Below are 23,030 nucleotides of genomic sequence, written 5' to 3' on the forward strand. Positions count from 1 at the left end.
AGAATACAAGCCAGGCAAACATCGTTCTGTTTGCTGTTCATTAGAGAGAGACGCCACTTGAGTGCCACAGCAACGAAGAAAACAAGGGCCAGGCACAGTGAAAGGCAATTTCCAAACAATCATGCTGCCTTGGCTAGCTGCTCTCCGTCATTCCAAGGTGCCAATGAACCAGACTGCGCATGCAGCCCAAGAGTGACCACACTCTTAAAGGCCTCAATGCATCAATGTGCAGTCCAAGAAGAACTGCCTAAGATCTTATACATGCTAGGGAGCGACCCTCTGAACCCCCCAAGGGATTTAATGCGACAGTGCAAGAGGTCTTGGGCAGCATGTCTCAGATCATACGCTACAACTGCTTAACGAAGGGCTCCAACACAGGAGGAGGAAGTGACAGAGGAGGGGAACGAATGGCAGGAACCTGGGATGGAGGAGAGGAGGTCTCCCCCCCCCCCATCAGTCGCTTTGGGAGGGGGAACAGGGATGTCAGTTCTTAAAACCCCCCCCTCCATAAACCTTCCTGTACAGTGGAGAGTCTTGGTGAAGACGTGGGAGAGCCTGAAGCAGCCAGAAGAGAAGACAGAACAGGAAGTGGCAACAATTGAATAGGAGCCCAAACAGGAGGGCGCAGTCTGGTCACCTAGAACCAGGTGCTGCCTTCACAGATGGGAGCAGACCCACTCACCCCGACAGAGCACATGTTTGGAATCCCCACATTCCTGCAATGTGAGTGAGTCTCATGAGTGAGCGCGCCAAGCCTAGCCTTTAATAGCTTGACAGGCACGGCAACTTGTTGGGACATCTTCCTTGCTTCTATCCAGTTCTGAACTACTTGCCTTGCTCCTGAACTGTGACTCCTTAGCCCAATGTCTGCTGCTGAGTCTGTACCATTACATGCCTGAATAAGGTATCTTTTTTTAAAAAAACCTCACAATTAAGAGCCTCTTCTTGCTTGTTCAGGGAGGGAGCCAGGCCAGAATTCCTCAAGTCCCCTTGCAAACACAATTAGCACAAATACGAGTCTGTAAAGGCCTCTGAAGGTCCATGCATCCACTGTGGGTATGCTTGGCCACTGCAGAATATGGGATGTTGGGCTAAATAGGGTTTATTTTTGATCCAGCAGGGCTGTTCTTGCGTAATACCAAGTATTTTATCTGTCACCTTCAAATCTTGCCCTATGTGCAAAGGAATCAGAAGGCTGTTTTAGCTACACAACAACGCTTCAAGGTAAGGTGAATTGCCCAAGGACACACCAGGAGCTTCACACCTGAAGGGGGAGAACACAGGCTTTGTACGAAAAAGGTCCCTGGGATCCCCAGCATCCTACAGGTATGGCTGGAAAGAATTTCTGCCTGAAACTCTGAGTGCTGCTTCCAGCCAAGTGTTGACAATGCTGAGCTAGATGGACCAATGGTTTGACTTGATGATGTTCCCAATCCAGCACAATAGTGAATGCTGCACCTTAGGTCAAAACAGTGTATATCTAAGTGTGGCGTTTCCTATGTCTTGAGATTTGATTAACCCAGTACTACAGACATAACAGACAGGTGGTGAGGTCCATTGCAGAATTTTAAACATGTGCTCATTGAAGACCTTGCTATTGGCTAGACTAAGAAAGCACACAAGTATAGAAAAGAGTTTCGATCTCATCCCCTTCTATTCCCAGGGTTGGTCCCATACATTTAGAAATCTGAGGCGAACTGCAAAATGCCCCTCCCCACTAAGGAAGAAGAAATGAGTGAAGATCTACAAGTGGGGAATAAAGATCTACTACAACGCAGGTAGCGCTGTGGTCTAAACCACTGAGCATCCTGGGCTTGCCAATCAGAAGGTCGGTGGTTCGAATCCCCGCGATGGAGTGAGCTCCTGTTGCTCGGTCTCTGCTCTTGCTAACCTAGCAGTTTGAAAGCACATCAAAGTGCAAGTAGATAAATAGGTACCACTCTGGCGGGAAGGTAAACGGCATTTCCGTGCGCTGCTCTGGTTCGCCAGAAGTGGCTTAGTCATGTTGGCCACATGACCTGGAAGTTGTATGCCGGCTCCCTCGGCCAATAAAGTGAGATGAGCGCCGGCAACCCCAAAGTCGTCCGTGACTGGACTTAATGGGCAGGGGTCCTTTTACCTTTACAAGCTTGTAGACGCAGCATTGATAGGGGGACTGCCAATGAGACGTCAGATCCGGCCTCCAAGGAGGGTGCCACAGCTATCACTGCCACTATAGCAGTGGCCACAGTGGAAAGCAAACTTGGGAGACTGGTTCTGCTGCCCCTGCAGATTCTGCCACCTGAGCCAGTTGCCTCACCTTGCGTCATGTGTGGGCCGGACCTTCCCATTCCTGCCAGATCAAATAGGTACGTGAAGATGAAACACTCCATCCTGCTTTGTCTGCAGTACAGTGAAAGTGAAGCTTTTCCTTTTTGAAGGCACAGGAGGAATTTTGTGCACAGGCAGATTTTAACTGAGGTACTTGGCGCCCTTTCCACCTGTGGTTTTCATGCAGCAAACCATTTATCCAGATGCACCTCCTCCACACAGCAAGAACCGAGATCCATCGTACCCTGCAGAACTTTTAGCATCGCCCAATGCCTGGCAAATCACATGGGCATTGCATTCAGAAGACATTTTCGTCATCTTAATACGGTGTCGAAGTCACCCTGGGCTGGCTTGACCACATGGCGTGAAAAATCTGTCTTTTGTTTAACAAGCACCCCTCATTTAAAGAGATTTCCCTGTTAGCACTCTTAGCAACACTTAAGGACCATCTTATAAACTCCAAACCCACCCCACCACACCCCCACCAAAAGTCTATGCAGGTTCACTGCACAGCTTCCAGAAATTCTACATGCAGCACTGTTAAAAGGGCTAACTTGGTATCTGATGAGTCACAGAATCCATTTGCTTCTACTGACCTACTTAACTACTAACCCAGTTATCTCTCTCCATCTGTCAAGACGGGTTTTAAATCATGCCAGTTCTGTGTGTGCAAAAGCTGCAGTGCCAAGTTATTCCCAGAGGGACGGGGGGGGGGGCGTTGAGTAAATGTTTCTAGCTATTAAATATAGAAAACTGGAGGACTACATCATCAACTCAGTGGAGAAACAATGCCCACATTTAACAGCTAAGCCAAGTCTCAGGATGACAGCTTCCAAAGATTTAGCTGCAAATATTTCTAAAGCAGGCTATTTTAAAAATGCGTAGTACGTCTCCATACACTTTCCCCTTCCCTCCGTGAAAATTATGAAAAGCGCTGATCATCTCAGAATAATCAGGTTTAACAGGTTAGAAGTAATATATGCTTCTAGTATCCTTAATACATCATAACCTCCTTTCGCGGAATTTGAATCCCTGTCATTCCAAACTACTGATTTTTTCCCCTCTATTCTTTTTTCTTTTTAGGCTGATGCTTTTAACACGTTTCTATGGTTACTACCCAAGGTCACATCACAGAAGCCTGGACAGCAAGCAGTTCAGAAAGACAAAAGGCAGTTCACATCCATTGCTGTATTAAATAATGTATGAATGTTAAGGCACTCACGTTGTGGGGGGGGGGGTGAAAAAGAAAATTGTATGCACACCTAAGTCCAGGGGTCTCTGTTATCCAAGGCAGCACAGGAAGTATGTTAATGATTTAGAGTGTTCTGATGAATTTTCTTTTGGCACAAATGCTGTAGAATATATATTTTGACCTCAGATCTGCATGGGCAAATCGCTGAAAAATCTGAGAGAGGGATCTGCTGGAATAACTATTTTGATAAGGACATTTTAGCAGAATAAGATAAAGGAGATTCCTTGCTGGAGGTAAATCAGGGGCTGCCCCAAATTTCCTTTCTGAAAATGAACATCCCAGTCCCACGCATGCTTCCTTGGAAATCATCACTATATTAAATGGGGATTGCTCCCAGTCTGCAGTCTTAGTTCTCACACCTGCAAGAATTATAGCCATAACTGAGATAGAGAAGGACTTTTCCCTCCAGACCAAATGACCAAGGTCCCCTAAAGCTGTTTTTGCCTGTTCTGAATAGTTTTGAGTCTCTTGTTCAAGTTGTTGGTTGTTGACATAATGCAGGTCACATAAGCCATGAACACCATATAAACGTATGGTAAAAAATAAAGTAAAAAACACTGTGTCCCATAATGCATGAATGAACCAATAAATGGCTAGTCCTAGATCTGAAAATGTTGAAGATAAGTGGTTAATGTTATGTTTAGATATATCAGGGGTGGGGAACCTCAGACCAGGCGCCAAATACAACCATCTGGGACCTTCTACCTGCTTCTTAGACCATACACTTTTCTCCAGGGTGACACAACTCACTGACCCTGCTAAAGTGATTTTGCCTGGCTGGGATGGGGTTTTTGATTGCAATAACGCCTCTTTCATGTTTGGATGGAGATATATGCACCTTTGCACAATCCCATGTTCAATCCCCAGCGTCTCCAAGGTGGCCTGGGAGAAATGGGCCCCGTCTGAAACTCTGGAGAGCAGTTGTCAATCAGGTGATGAAGAAGGAGGAGTTAAGGATATTGACAAGGATATTGACATGTGCAGAGGAGGGTGACCAAGATGGTCAAAGGTCTGGAAACCAAGCCTTATGAAGAATGGTTGAAGGAGCTGGGTATGTTTAGCCCAGGAAAAGAGGAGACCGAGAAGAGATATGATAGCCAGAAACTCCAGCGGGTGCAGAATGCTGCGACAAGACTCCTTACGGGGTCCTCGCCACAGGATCACATTCACCCGGTGCTATACCAGCTGCACTGGCTCCCGGTGGAGTACAGGATCAGGTTTAAGGTGTGGTTTTAACCTTTAAAGCCCTATACGGCCTAGGACCCTCGTACCTACAGGACCACCTCTCCTGGTATGTCCCACGGAGGACCTTACAGTCTTCAAATAAAAACATCTTGGAGGTCCTGGGCCACAGGGAGGTTAGGCTGGCCTCAACCAGAGCCAGGGCTTTTTCAGCCATGGCCCCAATCTGGTGGAACGCTCTGTCACAAGAGACTAGGCCCCTGTGGGACTTGACATCTTTCCACAGGCCCTGCAAGACAGAGCTGTTCCACCAGGCCTTTGGCCAAGGCACAGTCTGACCCCCTCCTTCTGTAATCCTCATAGAACTCTAGCTCAATGGTTGCCATTAATTTGACTCTGAATTGACTTTCGAATGAATGGATTTTAGAATGTATTTCAATTAATTGATTGTGATTTTATGTAAACTGTGTTATTTTTACTGTTGTTAGCTGCTCTGAGCCCGGCTTCGGCTGGGGAGGGTGGGATGTAAATAAAATTTTATTATTATTATCTTCAAATATCGAAAGAGCTGTCACTCGGAAGATGGAGCAAGCTTGTTTTCCCCTGCTCTGGAGGGTGGGACTCCCACCAATGGATTCAAGTTGCAAGAAAGGAGATTCTGACTAAACATCAGGAAGAACTTTTCTGAAAGTAAGAGCTGTTTGACAGTGGAACAGACTCCCTCAGGAGGTAGAGGAGTCTCCTTCCTTGGGGGTTTTTAAGCATAGGCTGGGTGGCCATCTATCATGGATGCTTCAGCTGAGATTCCTGGATAGCAGGGGACTGGACTAGATGACCCTCAGGGTCCCCTCCAACTCTGCGATTCTATGATTCTGTGATTTATTTGTTTCCTAGCCTTCAGCCAAAGATCCCACAGTGGGTTAAAACAGTAAGACAATACTGAGCAAAATGGACCAGTGATAAGGCAGCTTCTTAAGCCTCGAAGGTAGTCAAGCCCCCCCCTCCCCGAACCTGCCCCCAGCTCCTCAGTTCACAATAAACAGCAAAGCGAACCATTTATCAGAACTAATTGAAGCGCCTGAGCCTTGGAAGAAAAACACATTAGTCATTTAGCAGTTGTGCTAATATTGCAATGCTTTTCTTCCCATTTCATTAGGGGCACAATGTTCCAATGGCCTAATCGTATGCTCAGTCACTGCTCAGCCAGCACCCTGAGACATGACAAGCTGTCTTGCTAGGCCTACACTTGATAAGGTGCCTGCTCTCCCAGTCACCTCAATTATTGACTGTATTTTATGGTCAATCTAATGGCCAAATGCTTATCAGCAAACCATCAGGTGCCTGTAATAGGAGAGAGACCCTCAGTTTATATGTACCATTAATGCTCATTAGTGAATAATTAGATTCTTTAATCCGCAAACTCAGAGGCATGCAAATATGACCAAGCATTCTGGTTCTAGAAATAAGTCTACTAAATGCTTCCTTTTGAAGATAAAACATCCAAATATAATTCTGGGCATTTGAACCAGTAAGCGCATGAAATCTGCAATGTGGCAGGTGGTTTCAAAGAGATTTGTCCTATCCAGAAAGAGATTTGGGGTTGTTGTTTTTAATCTCTCAAATTGTAAAAGAACATTTGTAACTAAGTGGGGAGAAAGACGAGGAAAGGCGTATATTCCGTCTACATATACCGGTACAGAAATAGGCATTTGAGTAAGGCATGAAGATAATATATTTCTTAAGTTGGTTTTCAACATCCCACTTTACTCTCTCAGCATTCTGCCATATTCTAGTGACCCAAGTCACAGCATGAGGCTGGGTAGATAAAGGTCTGGAGTTTTGTAAATATAATACAAAAAGGTAACAAACAATTATATTTAATTACAAATAATGAAAGTTACTACCTTAAAAAAAAACTTCATATGGTTGTATACAGCTTAAGTGCACTTTCTAGAAGCATAAAATCTATCCCTAGAGATTCTTAACGCCTTTTCTTATGCATTGTCTCTATCTATATATCCACTTGTTCCCAAATATGATAGAAGCCACATTAGCTGAGCAGTGAAAGCTCTCACCTCTCTTATTCTGAGATCAATTTATTTTTAATGCTCAACAATGGTACCTATAGAAGTCTCATCCACAATTAAAATTAATTTGTATGCATTGTTATGATTACTATTATTGGTATTTATTTATTTATTTATTTATTTATTTATTTATACCCCATCTTTCTTCCCTGACAGGGACTCGTTTACAGATAAAAATAAGAACAGCTGAAAACATAGAAAAATAATTATCTATTAAAGAACCATTAAACATTGATAGTGGTGGTGGAGTATAACTTTTATACTAAACACGCAAGGAAAGGGAGGAAACAATCACCTCTCCCAAGTCGTTCTGCTTTGAGCTCTGCTGCTTTGAGCTATTTTCTCACATTGGGTATCAGAGTTAGGTTGGGATAAATGGCTTAAAGCAGCAGGGAGTGTTAAAGGAAGACCTAGGAGCCTTACAGAGCCACAACAGAGACACCAGCATTTAAAAAGGAAGAGGGAAAAAAGCACAAGGTCTTGTTCGTCATTCTGCCCAACTTGGACCCAACCTTGTTCTCTTTATTATTATCCAACATTTCCTCCATGGAGCTCAGGTATACTGTATACTGTCCTAACCTCCCCTGATTGTATCTGCACTTGAAGCTAATTTGGCGAGTGCACATTCGAACCCAGATCTGTCCTCAGTCCTCGTCCCATAGTCTAGCCATGAGGTCACGCTGCCTCTCAGTGAGCATTCTTTGCTCCCATAACCTGCTCTTTGATCTTAAGCTGTGCATTTTTGAACGTTCACCCCACTCCAAGATTCTTTAAAACCTCTGTAATTTCCCAGCAAGCACCTTTCATGGTGCAGAATTTGTGCCCTTGCACCTGTGAAAACCAGGACCCTCTCTTATTGCATCTGGGCCTCTCTCTAACATCTTAAGACTTTGATAAAAGAAACCGTTTCTTCTTGTGCCAGTTCTCTGATGGGAAAATACTGCTTCTGCCAAGCTCCGTGAGCCCTTCTCAGCCAGAAGCATCTTCCTGATTAAGGAATGGTTGTTTGGGATGGCATTTGCCTTGCAGTCCGACACTAGACAGTCCTTTCTTTCAATAGAGAGAGTGGAATTTGGGAGTTAACTCCGTTTCAAATTTTGTTTAGGTGCCAGATTGTATTATAGCACGTGTGCGAGCAGGAGAAGACTACGCGCTTCCTCTTGAGGCTAATGAGTAAAAATATCAAAGTTAAATGTAAGAGTGTTGCATAATTAAGCCTGATGAAGTTGAGCAACCACTTTTAAACAAGGACTCTTGAGTCAATATGCAAATGCAGCCTGCATACATTTCACCGAGCATAACAAAGCAAAATCTGCCCAAGTTATGTAACAGCTTGTGGGCGCTATCTACAAAAGATAGAATCAGTGTGAGAAAGCACAAAAAAGAGAAGTCCACGGGAGTAATGTTGGAACCCAGAAATATCAGGTATCCCAGTAGCTACAGAGAGAAGTGGATGGAAACACAGAAAGCGGCTTCACACCAAAGCAGATCACTCGGTCCTTGTAGCTCAGCACTGACCATACCACCAGAGAAGGAAAGCTCTGATCTGAAACCTCTGCTGCCTTGCAGGATATCTTCAGAAGAAGAAAAGGCTAAAGAGTACACCTTACACCAGGGTTTCCCAAACGTGAGTCTTCTGCTGTGGCCAGACTACAACTCCCATCATCCCTAGCCAGCAAGGCCAGTGGCCACAGATGATGGGAATTGTAGTCCAAAAACAGCTAGAGACCCAATTTTGGGAAACCCTGCCTTACACAAATTTGGAGTGGAGAGTCTAAGACAGTTGGATGGCACCTTGTACGTCTCCTTCCGGCAACTCCTGCAGCCAAGCTGGTGCCAAATGTATTGCTCTGCTTTCCTTGGTGCACATCAGCAAGGCCAAGAAGGGAAATATTGTCATCTAGGCAGTCCAGGTCTTCCATGCACACTGCTCAGGCTTGCGCCCAGTGGAGGTCCCTTTGGTGCTGCTAACACAGCAGTTTGACTTCACCCCCAGAGGTGCCCTCCAATGTCTCTCGAGACAGATGAATGCCAACAACATACACCAGGGATATAAACCCTGGACTGCAACTTCCATCTTCCCTGGCTATTGCTCATGCTAGCTGGAGCTGATGGGATATTTTAGTCCAATGACATCTGGAAGGCCTTCCCTTGTCTATGCTCTCCAGGTTTTCAGAAAGAGGGGCTTTCTGTTGTTCTTTTTAGCTGCCATTGTTCTCAGATGCCATACTGGGGCTCATGGTTAGGTGAAGGCACTACCAAGTCTCTGCTATGAAAATATCTAGCCTTACTCATGGGGCTACAGTTCCCAAGATCGCCTAGTGCGTTTGTCCAAGACGCCTAGTGCGTTTGTCCACGCACACCTCTGTGAATGAGTGAGAAAAGAAAGCACCTTTGTACATGCTTCCAAAACACAGCTCCCACTTTTCCTGGCACAAGTAAGCAAGATTTCCAGTAGAGAAGCAAGAGGTGGAAGGAAGGTGCCTAGCCTTTCGGGCACCCATTGCTTTTCTGCTACAACTCCAGCCTGCTCCCAACCCCACAATCTTTTCCCCCAGCAGAAGTTGCAAGTTCATGCTTCCATTGCATAGTGATCCCATTCATTACCCAAGCATTCTCCTGCCTGAGCTGCCATCTGCAACAACAACACCAACCGCCCAGTAAGCACTTGGTTTGTGGTCATTTCATACACAAGAGCAACTATGTAAATCGTAATGGTGAAAACTACCTTATGAAGAATGACGCTGCAGCTGAAGTCCCTGCAGAGACGCCGGCCGGGGCGACCAGACTTTGGGAAGCCAATGGCCCAGTGGTTCCAGTTTGGTCACAGTTGTTTTGCCCTGAGGTGACTTGAATATTGGAGCCTTCCCTTCCGCACTCTGCTGCTGTAGCCTCCTAAGGGAAAAGCAAAATTAAAAACAGGGAGTTATAAACATATTAACTTAAGACCAATAGTACTTCCACCCGAGAACTGCTGTGGGCATGCAATTGGGTATTTATTTAACTTCATTCATATACCCATCATCATCATCATCATTATATTTCAATATACCTTGCACAAAAGAGCAGTCCATTAAAAAGCATCTTGCTTCAAGACTAGCAAAGATTTGGAGTTGCTCCCATGAAAGACTGTTGCTTCCTTCCTTCCTTCCTTCTCCTTCTCCTTTTCCTTTCCTACCTCCCATAACTGCAAGTGCACATATTATTTTTTACACAGCTGTTCTGTGCGACAGCACTTCAAATGAGCGGTTTTAAAAATACAGCTACAACCACAACGAACGTTTCTTCAGAAACAACCAGTAGAAAAAGGGCAGCCCATTTCCTTCCCTTTGGGCTGGTGGAAACCATGATGATAAATGGCACCCATCGAAACATCACCACACAGGTGGGTTTTTTTAATAATTAAAAAAAAAAACACCCATGCACACAATGTGCTTCAGTACATTCACAATTGGGTAACATGCCATTTCATGCTGAATGTCTTTCCCTTATTGGATTATCTGCAGACAGGAAAATCCGAATTTAGTATGGGCTGCAACTTGGATAAAGCGGATGTCATGCGGACGCTGAGAGAGAGAGAGAGAAGCAGCTTCAAATCCATGTTGAACACCCGTGTGAATGAGCCACAAAAGACAGGATGACTACCTGTCTGGGAGACTTCAGATCTCTTACTACAACCTAAACAACTACCATATTTATTTAGTAGCTATGCTATGTGGGACACAGATATTAGGCAATTCCAGCCCAGGAGACTACAGAACTGGGATGAGGATAGGATGTCAGGGAAATGAAATGATGAGAGAGGATGACAAAGGATGATGAGGGAGGATGACAGCATCAAACAGCAATAGAAGTGATGGTGACTGTTCAGAAAACACTAAAGATGTGGGTTTTGACAAGGGGCTTGAAATAAGAGAGGAAGACACCTTGATCAAATTGATAGGGAAGAATCAAAGATGACTCCAAGGCTGTGTTTCTCAAAGACCGCCTGCTGCAGACTGTTGGCTTTTTCAACGCCAACTAAAAACCTATTTATTTTACCCAGCTTTCTGTGACTGAAATAATTTTTATGGGGCAGTTCACAGTATTTGTCGGTTTTGTCATGAACCTTACCCGGATTTGATTTCCGGTGTCTATCTTTTCTTTTAGTGTATTATTATGGCATAGTTTACATATTGGTTTTGTATGTTTGTAAGCAGCTCTGGGGGTGGTTACAATGGACAGAAATTCCCCAAATAAACTAAACTAAAACAAATGCTATTTGCAACTAACTGCACAATTATGCTCTGGTGGACTGAGAAGACAAGACCAATAGTGGGTCCAAAAGTCAAGAAGGCAGTTTCTGCTGTAGAGGGAAATAAGGAGCAGATGGGGCTTGGCAACCTGAAAAGGTCTCCCATCTAGGAGAAGGGAAACTCTGGTCCACTGCGTTGTGCGACATCTTTGGGAGAAGAAAAGGCTAAGTAATAAACCCTACACAAATCCAGAGAGCAGTCCACAGGGAGGTTGGACGGCATCTTGTATGCCTCTTTCCGGCAACTCCTGCAGCCAAGCTGGTGCCAAATGTAAAAGGTAAAGGTAAAGGGAGCCCTGACCATTAGGTCCAGTCGTGGCTGACTCTGGGGTTGCGGCGCTCATCTCGCTTTACTGGCCGAGGGAGCTTCCGGGTCATGTGGCCAGCATGACTAAGCTGCTTCTGGCAAAATCAGAGCAGTGCACAGAAACACCGTTTACCTTCCCGCCAGAGTGGTACCTATTTATCTACTTGCACTTTGACACGCTTTCGAACTGCTAGGTTGGCAGGAGCAGGGACCGAGCAACGGGAGCTCACCCCGTCACGGGGATTCAAACCGCCGACCTTCTGATCGGCAAGTCCTAGGCTCTGTGGTTTAACCCACGGTGCCAAATGTAGTGCTCTGCTTTCCTTTGGACCACATCAGCGAGACCAAAAGGAGGATCTTGTCGCCTGGGCAGCCGAGGCCCTCCATGCACACTGCCCAGCCCATAGCTGTCAACCTTCCCTTTTTTTGCGGGAAATTCCCTTATTCCAGCGCTGTCTCCCGCTGCTTCCTGCTGCTATCCCGGATTGTTAGATATCCCGTAGACTGTCCCCAGGACAGCTGAGGCTGCTGATCCCTTATTTTCAAGGCTGCTGATCCCTTATTTTCAAATCTGAAAGTTGACAGCTATGGCCCAGCCTTGTGCCCCAGGGAGGTCACTTCAGTGCTGCAAATGTAGCAAAAACAATGCGGGAGGCAGCAGCAGTTAAGAGATAAGGGAGGGAGAAGGATTGGAGTAAAAAGGAATGGAAGACTTGAATGGAAGGGGGTTTGAGCAACTATCTGGAAGGCCACATCAGCAGATCTTGGGAGTCCTACCAGATAAAGATTTGGAACAGGTGACTTGAATGGATCATCTAAACCAGTGATGGAGAACCTGTGGTCCTCCAAATATTGTTGAACTCCCATCACACCTAGCCCTTATCTAAGCCTGATAGTCCTGTAAGATGTTTCCCAAACCACCACGTCCGCCTGACAAGCTGTTTTGTCTTTCCTATATTCTGTACACAGCCACAATAATAAGCAATAAAAAGGAAGCCATGTCGGCAAAGGTCCATCGCTGGACAAGGTTAAAACCATGACCAGAGGCAGACAAGAGGAATAAAACGGAGACCCTTTGTTATAGGTAATGCACTGTTAAACTGTCTGACAAGCATGAAAACATGGAAAACGATAAGCAGAACCCTTTTTGTTTTACGGCATTATTCGGTGGCTGGCAGAACGGTTTATCTGCTTCAGTTATAACTGTCAGGAATTATTTCTCAGCCGCGCATCATCTACAAGCACTATCTGTTTTAAGAGGAACAAACCAAGCAAGCGCATTTGTAGCATCTTTCCACATGAGCAGCCAAAAGAACCAAGTAAAAACATTGATTTCTTTGGGGGGGGGGGAGAGACACCTACAAACAAACATATAAAAGCCTTCACAGATACACACCACATTTCATATAACTCACATTTTCACAAGCGTTTTCATTCTCAGAGGAGATAGCTGCTTTTATTTTATTTTTTTAACCTCTGGCAAAGCCGTGTGTGCAAATGGATCTTTGCCTGTTCTGGCAACCTGATTTAGAACCCACACCCAGTTATATAAATACCCAGTTATTCATATTGAGGGCATGGTGATTAACACAAGGGGGTCATTAAGACAACCCTTCCCTATTTAAACCAGAGGTGTTCTACAGAGATGATGCTTGCAGCTCCCACCCGGCTTTCTAACCTCAAAGCTACAGTCTCTCCAGCCACAATGAAGTCTATCCACTTAGAACTATAGAGCTGGAAGGGACCAGACCTACTCCAACCCCCTGCCTCTCCCCATATGATCAGACCTGGACCCTGTGCTTGTCATCCGAGGTGCTTCTCTATGTCCCTCCATCCCAGAGAGGTTCAGAAGGTGGCAACAGGAGAACAGGCCTCGCCTGGCGCCATCGTTACATGTCTTCACGGGACATGTATTTATGGGACCTCGTATTTACGGGACCGCCTCTCCTGGTATGCCCCGCAGAGGACCTTAAGGTCCATGAATAATCATAGTTTAGAGGTCCCGGGCCCTAAGGAAGTCAGATTATCCTTCACCAGGGCCAGGGCCTTCTCAATGATGGCTCCAACCTGGTGGAATGCTCTGTCCCATGAGACCAGGGCCCTGCAGGTTTTAACTTCCTTCTGCAGGGCCTGTAAGACAAGAGCTATTCCACCTGGCCTTTAATTTGAACTTAGTCTGATCTTTTATTCCCCTTCCTTCCCTCCCCCTCCCCTTTTTATGAAGATTACCCGCTCTGGGATCCCACAGCTAATTCTCCCCTGGTCTCTTTGCTGGCCCAAATAGGACTAATTTAGCCAGCTAGCCCCCCTAAATTGATTTTTGAATTCTGAATTTCTTGTTATTCATGTTTTATACTGTATTTTATGCTTTTTGTTGTTGCATCAATTAAGTGTTTTAAATTTGTTGTTAGCCGCCCTGAGCCCGGTTTTTTGAACCAGGAGGGGCGGGGTATAAATAAAAAATTATTATTATTATTATTATTATTATTATTATTAACAACAACAACAGGGTCTGCATGGCTTCAGGACAGGCGAAAACACTCTGGAGCCTATTTAGTCCATTAGCCAGTTTCCCACCACAGCCAACCAAAAGTGCCTATGAAACTCACAAAGTGGACAATGGGATGTGAGGGAGCAGCCCTCTCCTGATACAGTGGTACCTCGGGTTAAGAACTTAATTCGTTCTGGAGGTCCGTTCTTAACCTGAAACTGTTCTTAACCTGAAGCACCACTTTAGCTAATGGGGCCTCCCACTGCCGCCGTGCCGCCACTGCACGATTTCTGTTCTCATCCTGAAGCAAAGTTTTTAACCCGAGGTACTATTTCTGGGTTAGCGGAGTCTGTAACCTGAAGCATCTGTAACCTGAAGCGTCTGCAACCCGAGGTACCACTGTATTGTTATCCAGTGACTGGTATTCAGAGTCTCCTTGCCTCTAATTCTGCAGGCAGCATATAGCCTTCCTGACTACTAGTCATTCATAACCTCATCCTTTGTCTTGATTCCCCCAGTGCAAGACACTATTCATGCGAATGTAGAGATCGATGCAATTCATTTTTAAACTATTTTTAGGAAGGACTGCTAAAAGTAGAGTCCAGGAATTCGTTTAAAAAATGCTTAATTAGAGGAGATGCCACAATACATATTTGTAGCTAGGGTTAACGACTCCGTGAATGGTAATGGATGATGTTTCTGCCGTCTGAAATACTACTCTGACATTTCAAACTAATTAGTTAAAATAAATTTAGGCAAAAAGAGACAGCGTTGTAATGAAGCACAAATGCAATTAAATACTCCCCAGGATGCCACCAAACTTTAAAATCCACAATGCTATAGATCATGTTTTACAACCGTCTCCTATGGTGACGTGCTAGATCTTTTCTATAGTTAAATCCACTGCTCTGCATCTATTGCACAGAGACATAAGCCCTTTTTGCGTGTTTCTTGAGTGAAGGAGGCACCACACAATTACTGGGAATTGGGGCCATACTCTTGGCTCCAGCCTTGGCATGGGGCACTAGGGAGTGTCATTTTAGGGGGTGAAGTGTTTTTTTTGCAAATTTCTTCAGTGAAAGGTCTTCAAAATATGTTTTTGGGTGTGAGGAATTCAAATCTGCTATTTTTTGTGATTGGACAACATTTAGCTGGTAAGTCTACTTTTGACGAAGAGGCACATAAACTGTTTTCGGAAAACCAAATAATTTTAATTTTACTTTCTGAAAATGTCAGGTAATTCTGAAACAACAACAACAACAACAACAACAATATAACTCCAAGTTTTTGGCAATCGTTTTTAATGATTTCTGTGCATTTTTACACACAGTTTACTTACCAAGCAAAACTAAATTATGTTTAACCAAAATATGTTTTGAATTCCCAAGGCATGTTACAACTTTTTAGCACCCTCATTTTTGGAATTTGAAGGTTGAAAATTAAACGTGCTCTAAATTCAGGCATCGTGTGGGCCATCTGTCCAGATATTCACATGTTAACACCGTCATCTGTAAGCCTATGCAAAAGTGGTTGCTCACGTGTAGGTTTCGCCACTACATACAAGCATACTAATACATGAACAACAAGCCATGTGCCTGATGCCAGAGGATCCCCTACTCACCAGTAATTACATAATGCCCCCTTCAGGCAAGTAATGAGTAGAAAGCGGGCTTTGCATACACACAGAACCTTCTGAGCTAAAGGCCAATTCATACCATAGTCTCTTGTCCCACTGTCATTTCTGACTAAACAGGTGCACCAGGTTTTTGAAACATTGCCAAAAAAATCCTACGAAACCTGTTTACCATATGCAATAGTAGGGCAGAAATGCTTCTCGTATGATCTTTCTCTAGCCTCATAGGATTTTGGCCTGAGGAAGTGGCCCAGCCATTGATAAACGTCCTACACACATTACTGCATTAGTGTGTGCAAAGCAAATCTGGACGGTATTTTGCTCAGTTACAGAGGATGTGCTGTGCATGGAGAAGGCCAGAGCTTCAGTCCCTGGCATTAATAAAAATAGACAAGGGAAAAGTTGTTTAAAGCACCTTGGGAAGTCACTGCCAGTCACAGCAGACAATAGTCACGGACCTCGTAAGTCAGACAACATGAAGCAACTTATTTCATTTTGCAAACCTCCAAAGGTGCCTGTTGACCTCCAGTGTCAACAGATATACCTTCATCACCCCAAAAATATGCACAGGCCCATACAACAATGCCCAAGCAACCGCCAAGAACAAAACCTAGTTCTACAAGCCTGGTTTGTATCAACGGAAGGGGTTTTCGCAAGAGTGTGTTGCATTGATTGCTGAAAGAGGAGGGGAAATGGTTTCGGGCTTGCCAAGATAAATTAATTAGCGAAATAACACATCTACAGATGATCCATATCACTCCACTAAATCTTTAATTACTCAATTAACACCCTTAGAGTTAGAGGTTAAACAAGTTTTGCCATGTGCTGACAAGAGTGAGGGCGAAATTAAATACGGCACCCCCTGCCCCAGAGTTGAAGAATCCTCTCCAAAGGTTTTGTAACAGCGTGATAAGACTGTGGATCCCTGGTTGCAGGCACATGGTGACTGTCAAGTCTCCCTGGGACATGACTGCGGGGTAGCAGTAAAGGAATGATAAAATGCAGGCCTGTGTGCATCCTGAAAACCTTGTTCAAATATCATATCAGCCATGTGCTCAACAACTTTGGCTCAACAACTCTGGTCAAGCCAATGGGTAGATCACTGCCAGTTTTTTTTGTTTGTTTGTTTGGTTTTTTTTATTAAGGATTTTCTTGTTTTACAGAAGTAAGTGTAATGCCTCGTATTTTTTTTCCATGTAACATTTTTACAAATCCATTTCATTTGTTGAGGCATTAGGGGGAGAAGAAAAAAAAAAAGAAAGAAAGATAAAAGAAAGGGGGAGTGGGGGGAGGGAAGATGGGTGGGGGTGGGGTCAGGTGGCGATGTTTCTATTATGCTTAATGTATGTAGAGTTTGGTGTCAGCGTTACTTGTGTTCCTTTGGTGGTGAGAGAGGTTGGGGTTGGCCTAGGGTGTGATTGGCTGTGGTGATCTTTGTTTTCGTGTGTGAGTGAGGTGGGTGGGTGTTTTTATAGTGTGAGTAGATCGCAGTCTGTTGGAAGTTGGACAGCCCTGGTCTAAAGCAACCAAAAAGCGGGGAATGGATCTAAATTTATTCGCGGCATGAAGAAAATGGCCAAAGAGAAGCCCTTCCCTCCTCTCTGTTCAGGACAGACAAGAGAAAGAATTTCACACAGCCCATGTGGCATGGAGGGCTAATGTTGGCAAAACACAAGCCCAAATCTGCCTTGCGTGCATGGAGCAGTCATTCTCTTCTCACAACTCTTTTAAATAGAGTTTTTTCCCAGTCTGCATTGTATTTAGACGTCATATTGCTTGTGCGTTTGCCACCCTGGGCTCCTTGGGAAAGAGGGGCGGGATATAAATTTGAAATGAAATGAAAATAGTATGGAATTGGATTGCACAATATGTAGTGATGGCCACCAACTTTGGTGACATTAAAAGGGTGTAAGACAAATTCATGGTGGATGAGCCTAACAACAGCTACCAAGTGATGGCGTCAGAGGCAGTATGCTTCTGAATCCCAGTCACTGAGGAACAACAATGGGGAGAGCGTTTGTCCTTGTGAGCCAGTGTGGTGTAGTGAGCCAGTGTGGTGTAGTGGTTAACAGCGGTAGTCTCATAATCTGGGGAACCGGGTTCGCGTCTCCTCCTCCACATGCAGCTGCTGGGTGACCTTGGGCCAGTCACACTTCTTTGAAGTCTCTCAGCTCCACTCACCTCACAGAGTGTTTATTGTGCGGGAGGAAGGGAAAGGAGAATGTTAGCTGCTTTGAGACTCCTTCGGGTAGTGATAAAGCGGGATATCAAATCCAAACTCTTCTTCTTCTTTGTGTCCTGGGTACGGACTTCACATTGGCATATGGTTGATCACCATGTGGAAAACAGGCTGCTTGACCAGATGAGTGTAATCCAGTAAGGTTCTCCTGATCTCCTCAAGACACACCGAGTTCTTCCAGGCCTGCCATCCCATCTCTCATGAGAAGATAATTGGAGTGGCCCACCTTACGAGGGTTGATTCATGGCTTAACTCACGATTAGAGTGCCATGAGATGTAACTATACCTCACATTCAATGTGTGATCACATTTAACCAATATGGGAAGATGTTGTTTTCTAGGCAGGGGTGTAGGTGAACAGAATCAGGAGATTATTGTGCAGAGAAACAAGATTAATCCTTGTCCCACGCACACTGCCATTCTGAGGTGGTCCTGCATTTGGTGGGATTAGGAGTGGGGAAGTGGGAACTAGCAAACTTGGCCCCAGAACAAGGGAAACCAATACTGACGTGTCCCACCCCATGTCTCAGGAAGAGGAGGAAAGATGTGGAATGAAACCGCCGTTGGGGTTTCCTTGTATCTTTGGCACTTACAACATGTCAATCAATGTAATATTCAGGCATCACTCATGATGGTAAGGCTTAAAGCAATATACAATGATGCACTTGGGTGTTAGTTGTTCAGAAGCTGATGACAGGTGCCTCTGTGATTGGCAGAAAGCGATCTAGCAGGAATTAATGTCAGGAAACCCCATCTCATTTTCCACAAGCCCATCTGGCTACTTCTTGCTAAAACTCGGCTGCTCTACTCTTCCAGAGAAGGAGCCCAACAAAGGACCGGGCTCTAAAGCAACCTTCCCCAACCTGATGCCCTTCAGATGTCATTGGACTCCAACTCCCATCAGCCTCAACCAGCAAAGCTAATGGTCAGGAACAGTGGAAATTGTAGTCCGGTGGCCTAAGGTTCAAGAACACTACCCTGAGCCTGAATACTGCAGGAGAAAAATGATAATGTGAGCAAACTATCATTCAGGAAACTAGTCCGCCATGACTGATCATCTCGTTGGGAATCCAAACATGGCTAGCCCTACCACTAGGCAGAGTGAGGAGATCATCTCACATAAGCCACAGGCCCCTTACCCAGGGGCCCCTTACCCAGCTGTGCCTCATGAGCCCCTGGCCCACACCCTTCTACTGGAGGGAAGTTATGTGTGCCACACAGCCTGCCCTACACCCCCTAAGCTAGCCTGTGGTACATTGGATTGCTGGGTCAAGCTGGCTGCCTGCTACCTTCTACCAGGCAATGATGAGAATGGGCTTGCTGATCTAACTAAGAATAACTGGAAGCCATTCCATGTGCTGACCACACACCACTGCTACCTTATTTTCATTGGCTGGCTGCATCTTATACAGCCCGTAAACAAATGTCTTCTAGATGGTGCACAATTATTATTTTTAAAATACCCCAGTAAAACGGAAAAATGTGATGTGGACATTGTCCTGTTCCAGTGTTGAATTAAGATTCAACTGTCAGGCCAGCTGATTTCTGTATATGACATGGCAAAGAAGGGAGGGAGAATCTTGCCTTTTGCCCAGTGAGCAAAATGTCTTGGGTTGTCCTTGATCAGTTTCCAAGGAATCCCTGGATTCTTTCAAAGATTCTGAAAAGAGTCATCATAGCACTGAATCTACTCTGCAAGTCCAGAATAAGCAGTGTGGAAAGAAGCCCAACGGTTTACATTTTCATAGATTTTCTTTAATCCAGTTCCGACTAGCGCCCTGGCATACAAATCTGAAGAGCTTTTGTTTACTTAAGCTAATATAGCGCCCCACAGCCGCAGCTAATTGAACAAGTTTGCATCCTCACAGAAACAACGGCTTGCGCATGAAACAGGAATAAATGGCATCACCTCAACATATTTCACCTTAAAACTCTTATGACCTAGCACCATTAATGGGAACAAATGTGACGTAAATCAGACTCCCTATGGGTAATTCCAGAGGCTGTAAAACCTCCTTCCCTGCTAGCGTGAGACAAGCATACGCACTTGGCCAAGGAATAGTCTTCCCTGACAGACCGAGAAGATCGTCATAAAAAGTATGCCAAGCGCACAGCCTATGCCGTTTTGTGGGGAAACATTTCCCAGCATAAACTTTTTACTGCTCCTTGACAATGTTTCCATCGGGGCTCATTATAAAATAGCGTAAGAGGCACTTTATGACTAAAATTCACTTCTGTAGTTGTTTTAGTACCTGCAGCTGTGGCCCAGTAACAAGAAAACTGTCTTTGCTGTCTGTGCCTAAACATGCACCTCTCAGACTTTTATGTATACGATGCGCCCCGGGTGAATAAAACCCACAGAGCAATCCCACAGAAGCCATCCCTCCAAACAGAGTTCTGCACTTTTATTATTATTTCTACACTGCAAGTGTTTTAAAAAATATCATTCGCAGTACTACTATATGTGCCTCTTGAAGATTCAGGCTGTTGGCCCATTTAGCTCAGGATTATCCACAGCAGTTTTCTTCAACCTTGGGGCTCCAGAAAAACCCTGTTGGACTACAACTCCCATCATCCCTGACCACTAGCTAAGCCGGCCAATTAAGTTACAAGAAAGGAGATTCTAACTAAACTTCAGGAAGCACTTCCTTCCTTGGAGGCTTCTAAGCAGAGTCCCTTGGACTGCAAGAAGATCAAACCTCTCCATTCTGAAGGAAATCAGCCCTGAGTGCTCACTGGAAGGACAGATCGTGAAGCTGAGGCTCCAAAACTTTGGCCACCTCATGAGAAGCGAAGACTCCCTGGAAAAGACCTTGATGCTGGGAAAGATTGAGGGCACAAGGAGAAGAGGACAACAAAGGACGAGATGGACAGTGTTCTCGAAGCTACCAGCATGAGTTTGACCAAACTGCGGGAGGCAGTGGAAGACAGGAGTGCCTGGCGTGCTCTGGTCCATGGGGTCACGAAGAGTCGGACACGACTAAACAACTAAACAACAACAACAAGCAGAGGTTGCATGGCCATCTGTCATGGATGCTTTAGCTGAGATTCCTGCATTGCAGGGGGGGTGGACTAGATCAGGGGTCAGCAAACTTTTTCAGCAGGGGGCCGTCCACTATCCCTCAGACCTTGTGGGGCCGGACTATTTTTTGGGGGGGGGGGGAATGAACGAATTCCTATGCCCCACAAATAACCCAGAGATGCATTTTAAACAAAAGCACACATTCTGCTCATGTAAAAACACGCTGATTTCCGAACCGTCCGCGGGCCGGACTGAGAAAGCGATTGGGCCACATCCGGCCCCTGGGCCATAGTTTGCCTACCCATGGTCTAGATTAGGTATGTCCAACAAGTCGATCGCGATCTACTGGGAGGTTTTGGTAGGTCGCGGTCGATCGCTGGTTCCCTTTCCTCAGTGGTGGTTAAAACAGAATCGGTCCCTGCCCCCTCGCCCCGCACTCCATGGTTGCACAATCCCCAGAATGGAAGACGGAGCTTTTGCAGTGAGGCTGGTTGTTTCCTTGGCAATCTTTTAGTGAGCAACCTTTCCCCTTAAAAAAGCTCAGCAACCTTTCCTTGAACCCCTAAAAAAATGGAACTTTCCTCCCTAAAAAAAGCTCAGCAACTTTGACCTGAAACCCCCCCCCCCCAAAAAAAAGGGGTAGATCACTGTCAGTTTTTTATTCTGTGAGTAGATTGCAGTCTCTTAGCAGCTAGCCATCTAGATGACACTCTGGGTACCTTCTAACTCTACAATTCTATGACTAGCTCAGTCGGTAGAGCATGAGACGGTTAATCTCAGGGTCATGGGTTCGAGCCACATGTTGGGCAAAGGATTATTGCATGGCAGGGGGTTGGACTAGATGACTCTTGTGGTCCCTTCCAACTCTACAATTCTTTTATTCTATGGCTGGGGGTGATAAGAGTCCCAGTCCTACAGCATCTGGGGACACGAGATTAAGGAACACTAATTGGCAGCAGCTCTCCTCCAGGGTTTCAAGACAGAAGCCTCTCCCAGCTCTACCTGGAGGGGCTGAATCAGGGGGCTTTTCTAAGCAAAACATGTCCCGCATCACATGCTGCTCACAACCTGGCTAGGTGAAAGCCAAGCTAAGCTTTCTGGCTCTTTTAGAACTCTGCTGAAAATGCCTCAGAGAAAGCTGGAGAAGATCTCGGGCAGGCAACACAGGAAAGCAGGAGTCTCTGGTTCCCTTTCTCCTATCTGCTTGTTCTCTTCTTGTCTCTCCTTTAGGGAGACAGGGAAGAGCAGAGACAATTAGTTGCTAAATGAAGAGGCGGGCAAGGATGCATAAGGAAGGATGCAGGCAAGAGCTTCGGCTCCCCTGTGCATCTGCCTACCATCCAATTCAGAATTCTCCTTTTAGAGTATCTGTTACTTTTGGGTGAGGCAGCATCCTGCCCAGTGGGCAGGCAGCAAGGGACAGAGATTGTATTGTTTAGTTGTTCAGTGTCCGATTCTTCGTGACCCCATGGACCAGAGCACACCAGGCACTCCTGTCTTCCACTGCCTCCCGCAGTTTGGTCAAACTCATGCTGGTAGCTTCGAGAACACTGTCCAACCATCTCGCCTTCTGTCGTCCCCTTCTCCTTGTGCCCTCCATCTTTCCCAACATCAGGGTCTTTTCCAGGGATAGGGATGCCAATATGAGATAGCCATGCATTAACATGGGGGAGTTATTGTTGTTGATATTCTGTATTTTGTGGTTGTATTTTTATGCAATGAACTGCCCCGAGATCTCAGGATGAAGGGTGGCACGCATGTTTAATAAACAACAACAAAGCTTATTTATTTACATGTATTTATTCCATTTATTAATCACTCCCTGTAAAGCATTCAAAGTGATTTAACCATCATTTCAGGTCCAATTCTATCCCAAGCATTTTTGCTGGAGTAATGTAACCTGCTATAATTGCTTTTTTTTTTAGGGAGGGTGTTAGGAGGGGGGGGGAGAAACCTTGCCTGACCTCTATTTACTGACACACATTAGAAATACACGTTCGGCTTTTGTTGAGCTGAGACAGTGCTCCTTCAGCCAGTTGCTCAATATGCTTCCACAAACCCACTTTGATCAAAATGAATCACTTATCCGAGGCAGACAAAAATACACAGCCGCCAGTTTTGTCGCCGCTTTTGTCGTTTAACTCTACTTACTGATAAAGGAGGAGGGGTGGGGTGGATAATGCAAACACCTCCAAGGTTGTGAGGAAGAGCCA

The 23,030-nt window shown here is 45.2% G+C and overlaps 1 protein-coding gene across 3 annotated transcripts in view; it reads right to left on the bottom strand.

Moving 5' to 3' along the window:
- Nucleotides 1–23,030, bottom strand: part of KIF26A (kinesin family member 26A) — a 156,315-nt gene that overhangs the window by 53,462 nt on the left and 79,823 nt on the right. For all 3 annotated transcript variants that reach the window (XM_081001998.1, XM_081001997.1, XM_081001999.1), the window contains one exon: nt 9,560–9,726. In XM_081001998.1, the coding sequence (XP_080858124.1) occupies nt 9,560–9,726 (167 nt within the window). The remainder of the gene's footprint in view (nt 1–9,559; nt 9,727–23,030) is intronic.

Source organism: Podarcis pityusensis (genome assembly GCF_964106645.2).
Source record: "Podarcis pityusensis genome assembly, chromosome: 1".
NCBI classification, from domain to species: Eukaryota; Metazoa; Chordata; class Lepidosauria; order Squamata; family Lacertidae; genus Podarcis; species Podarcis pityusensis.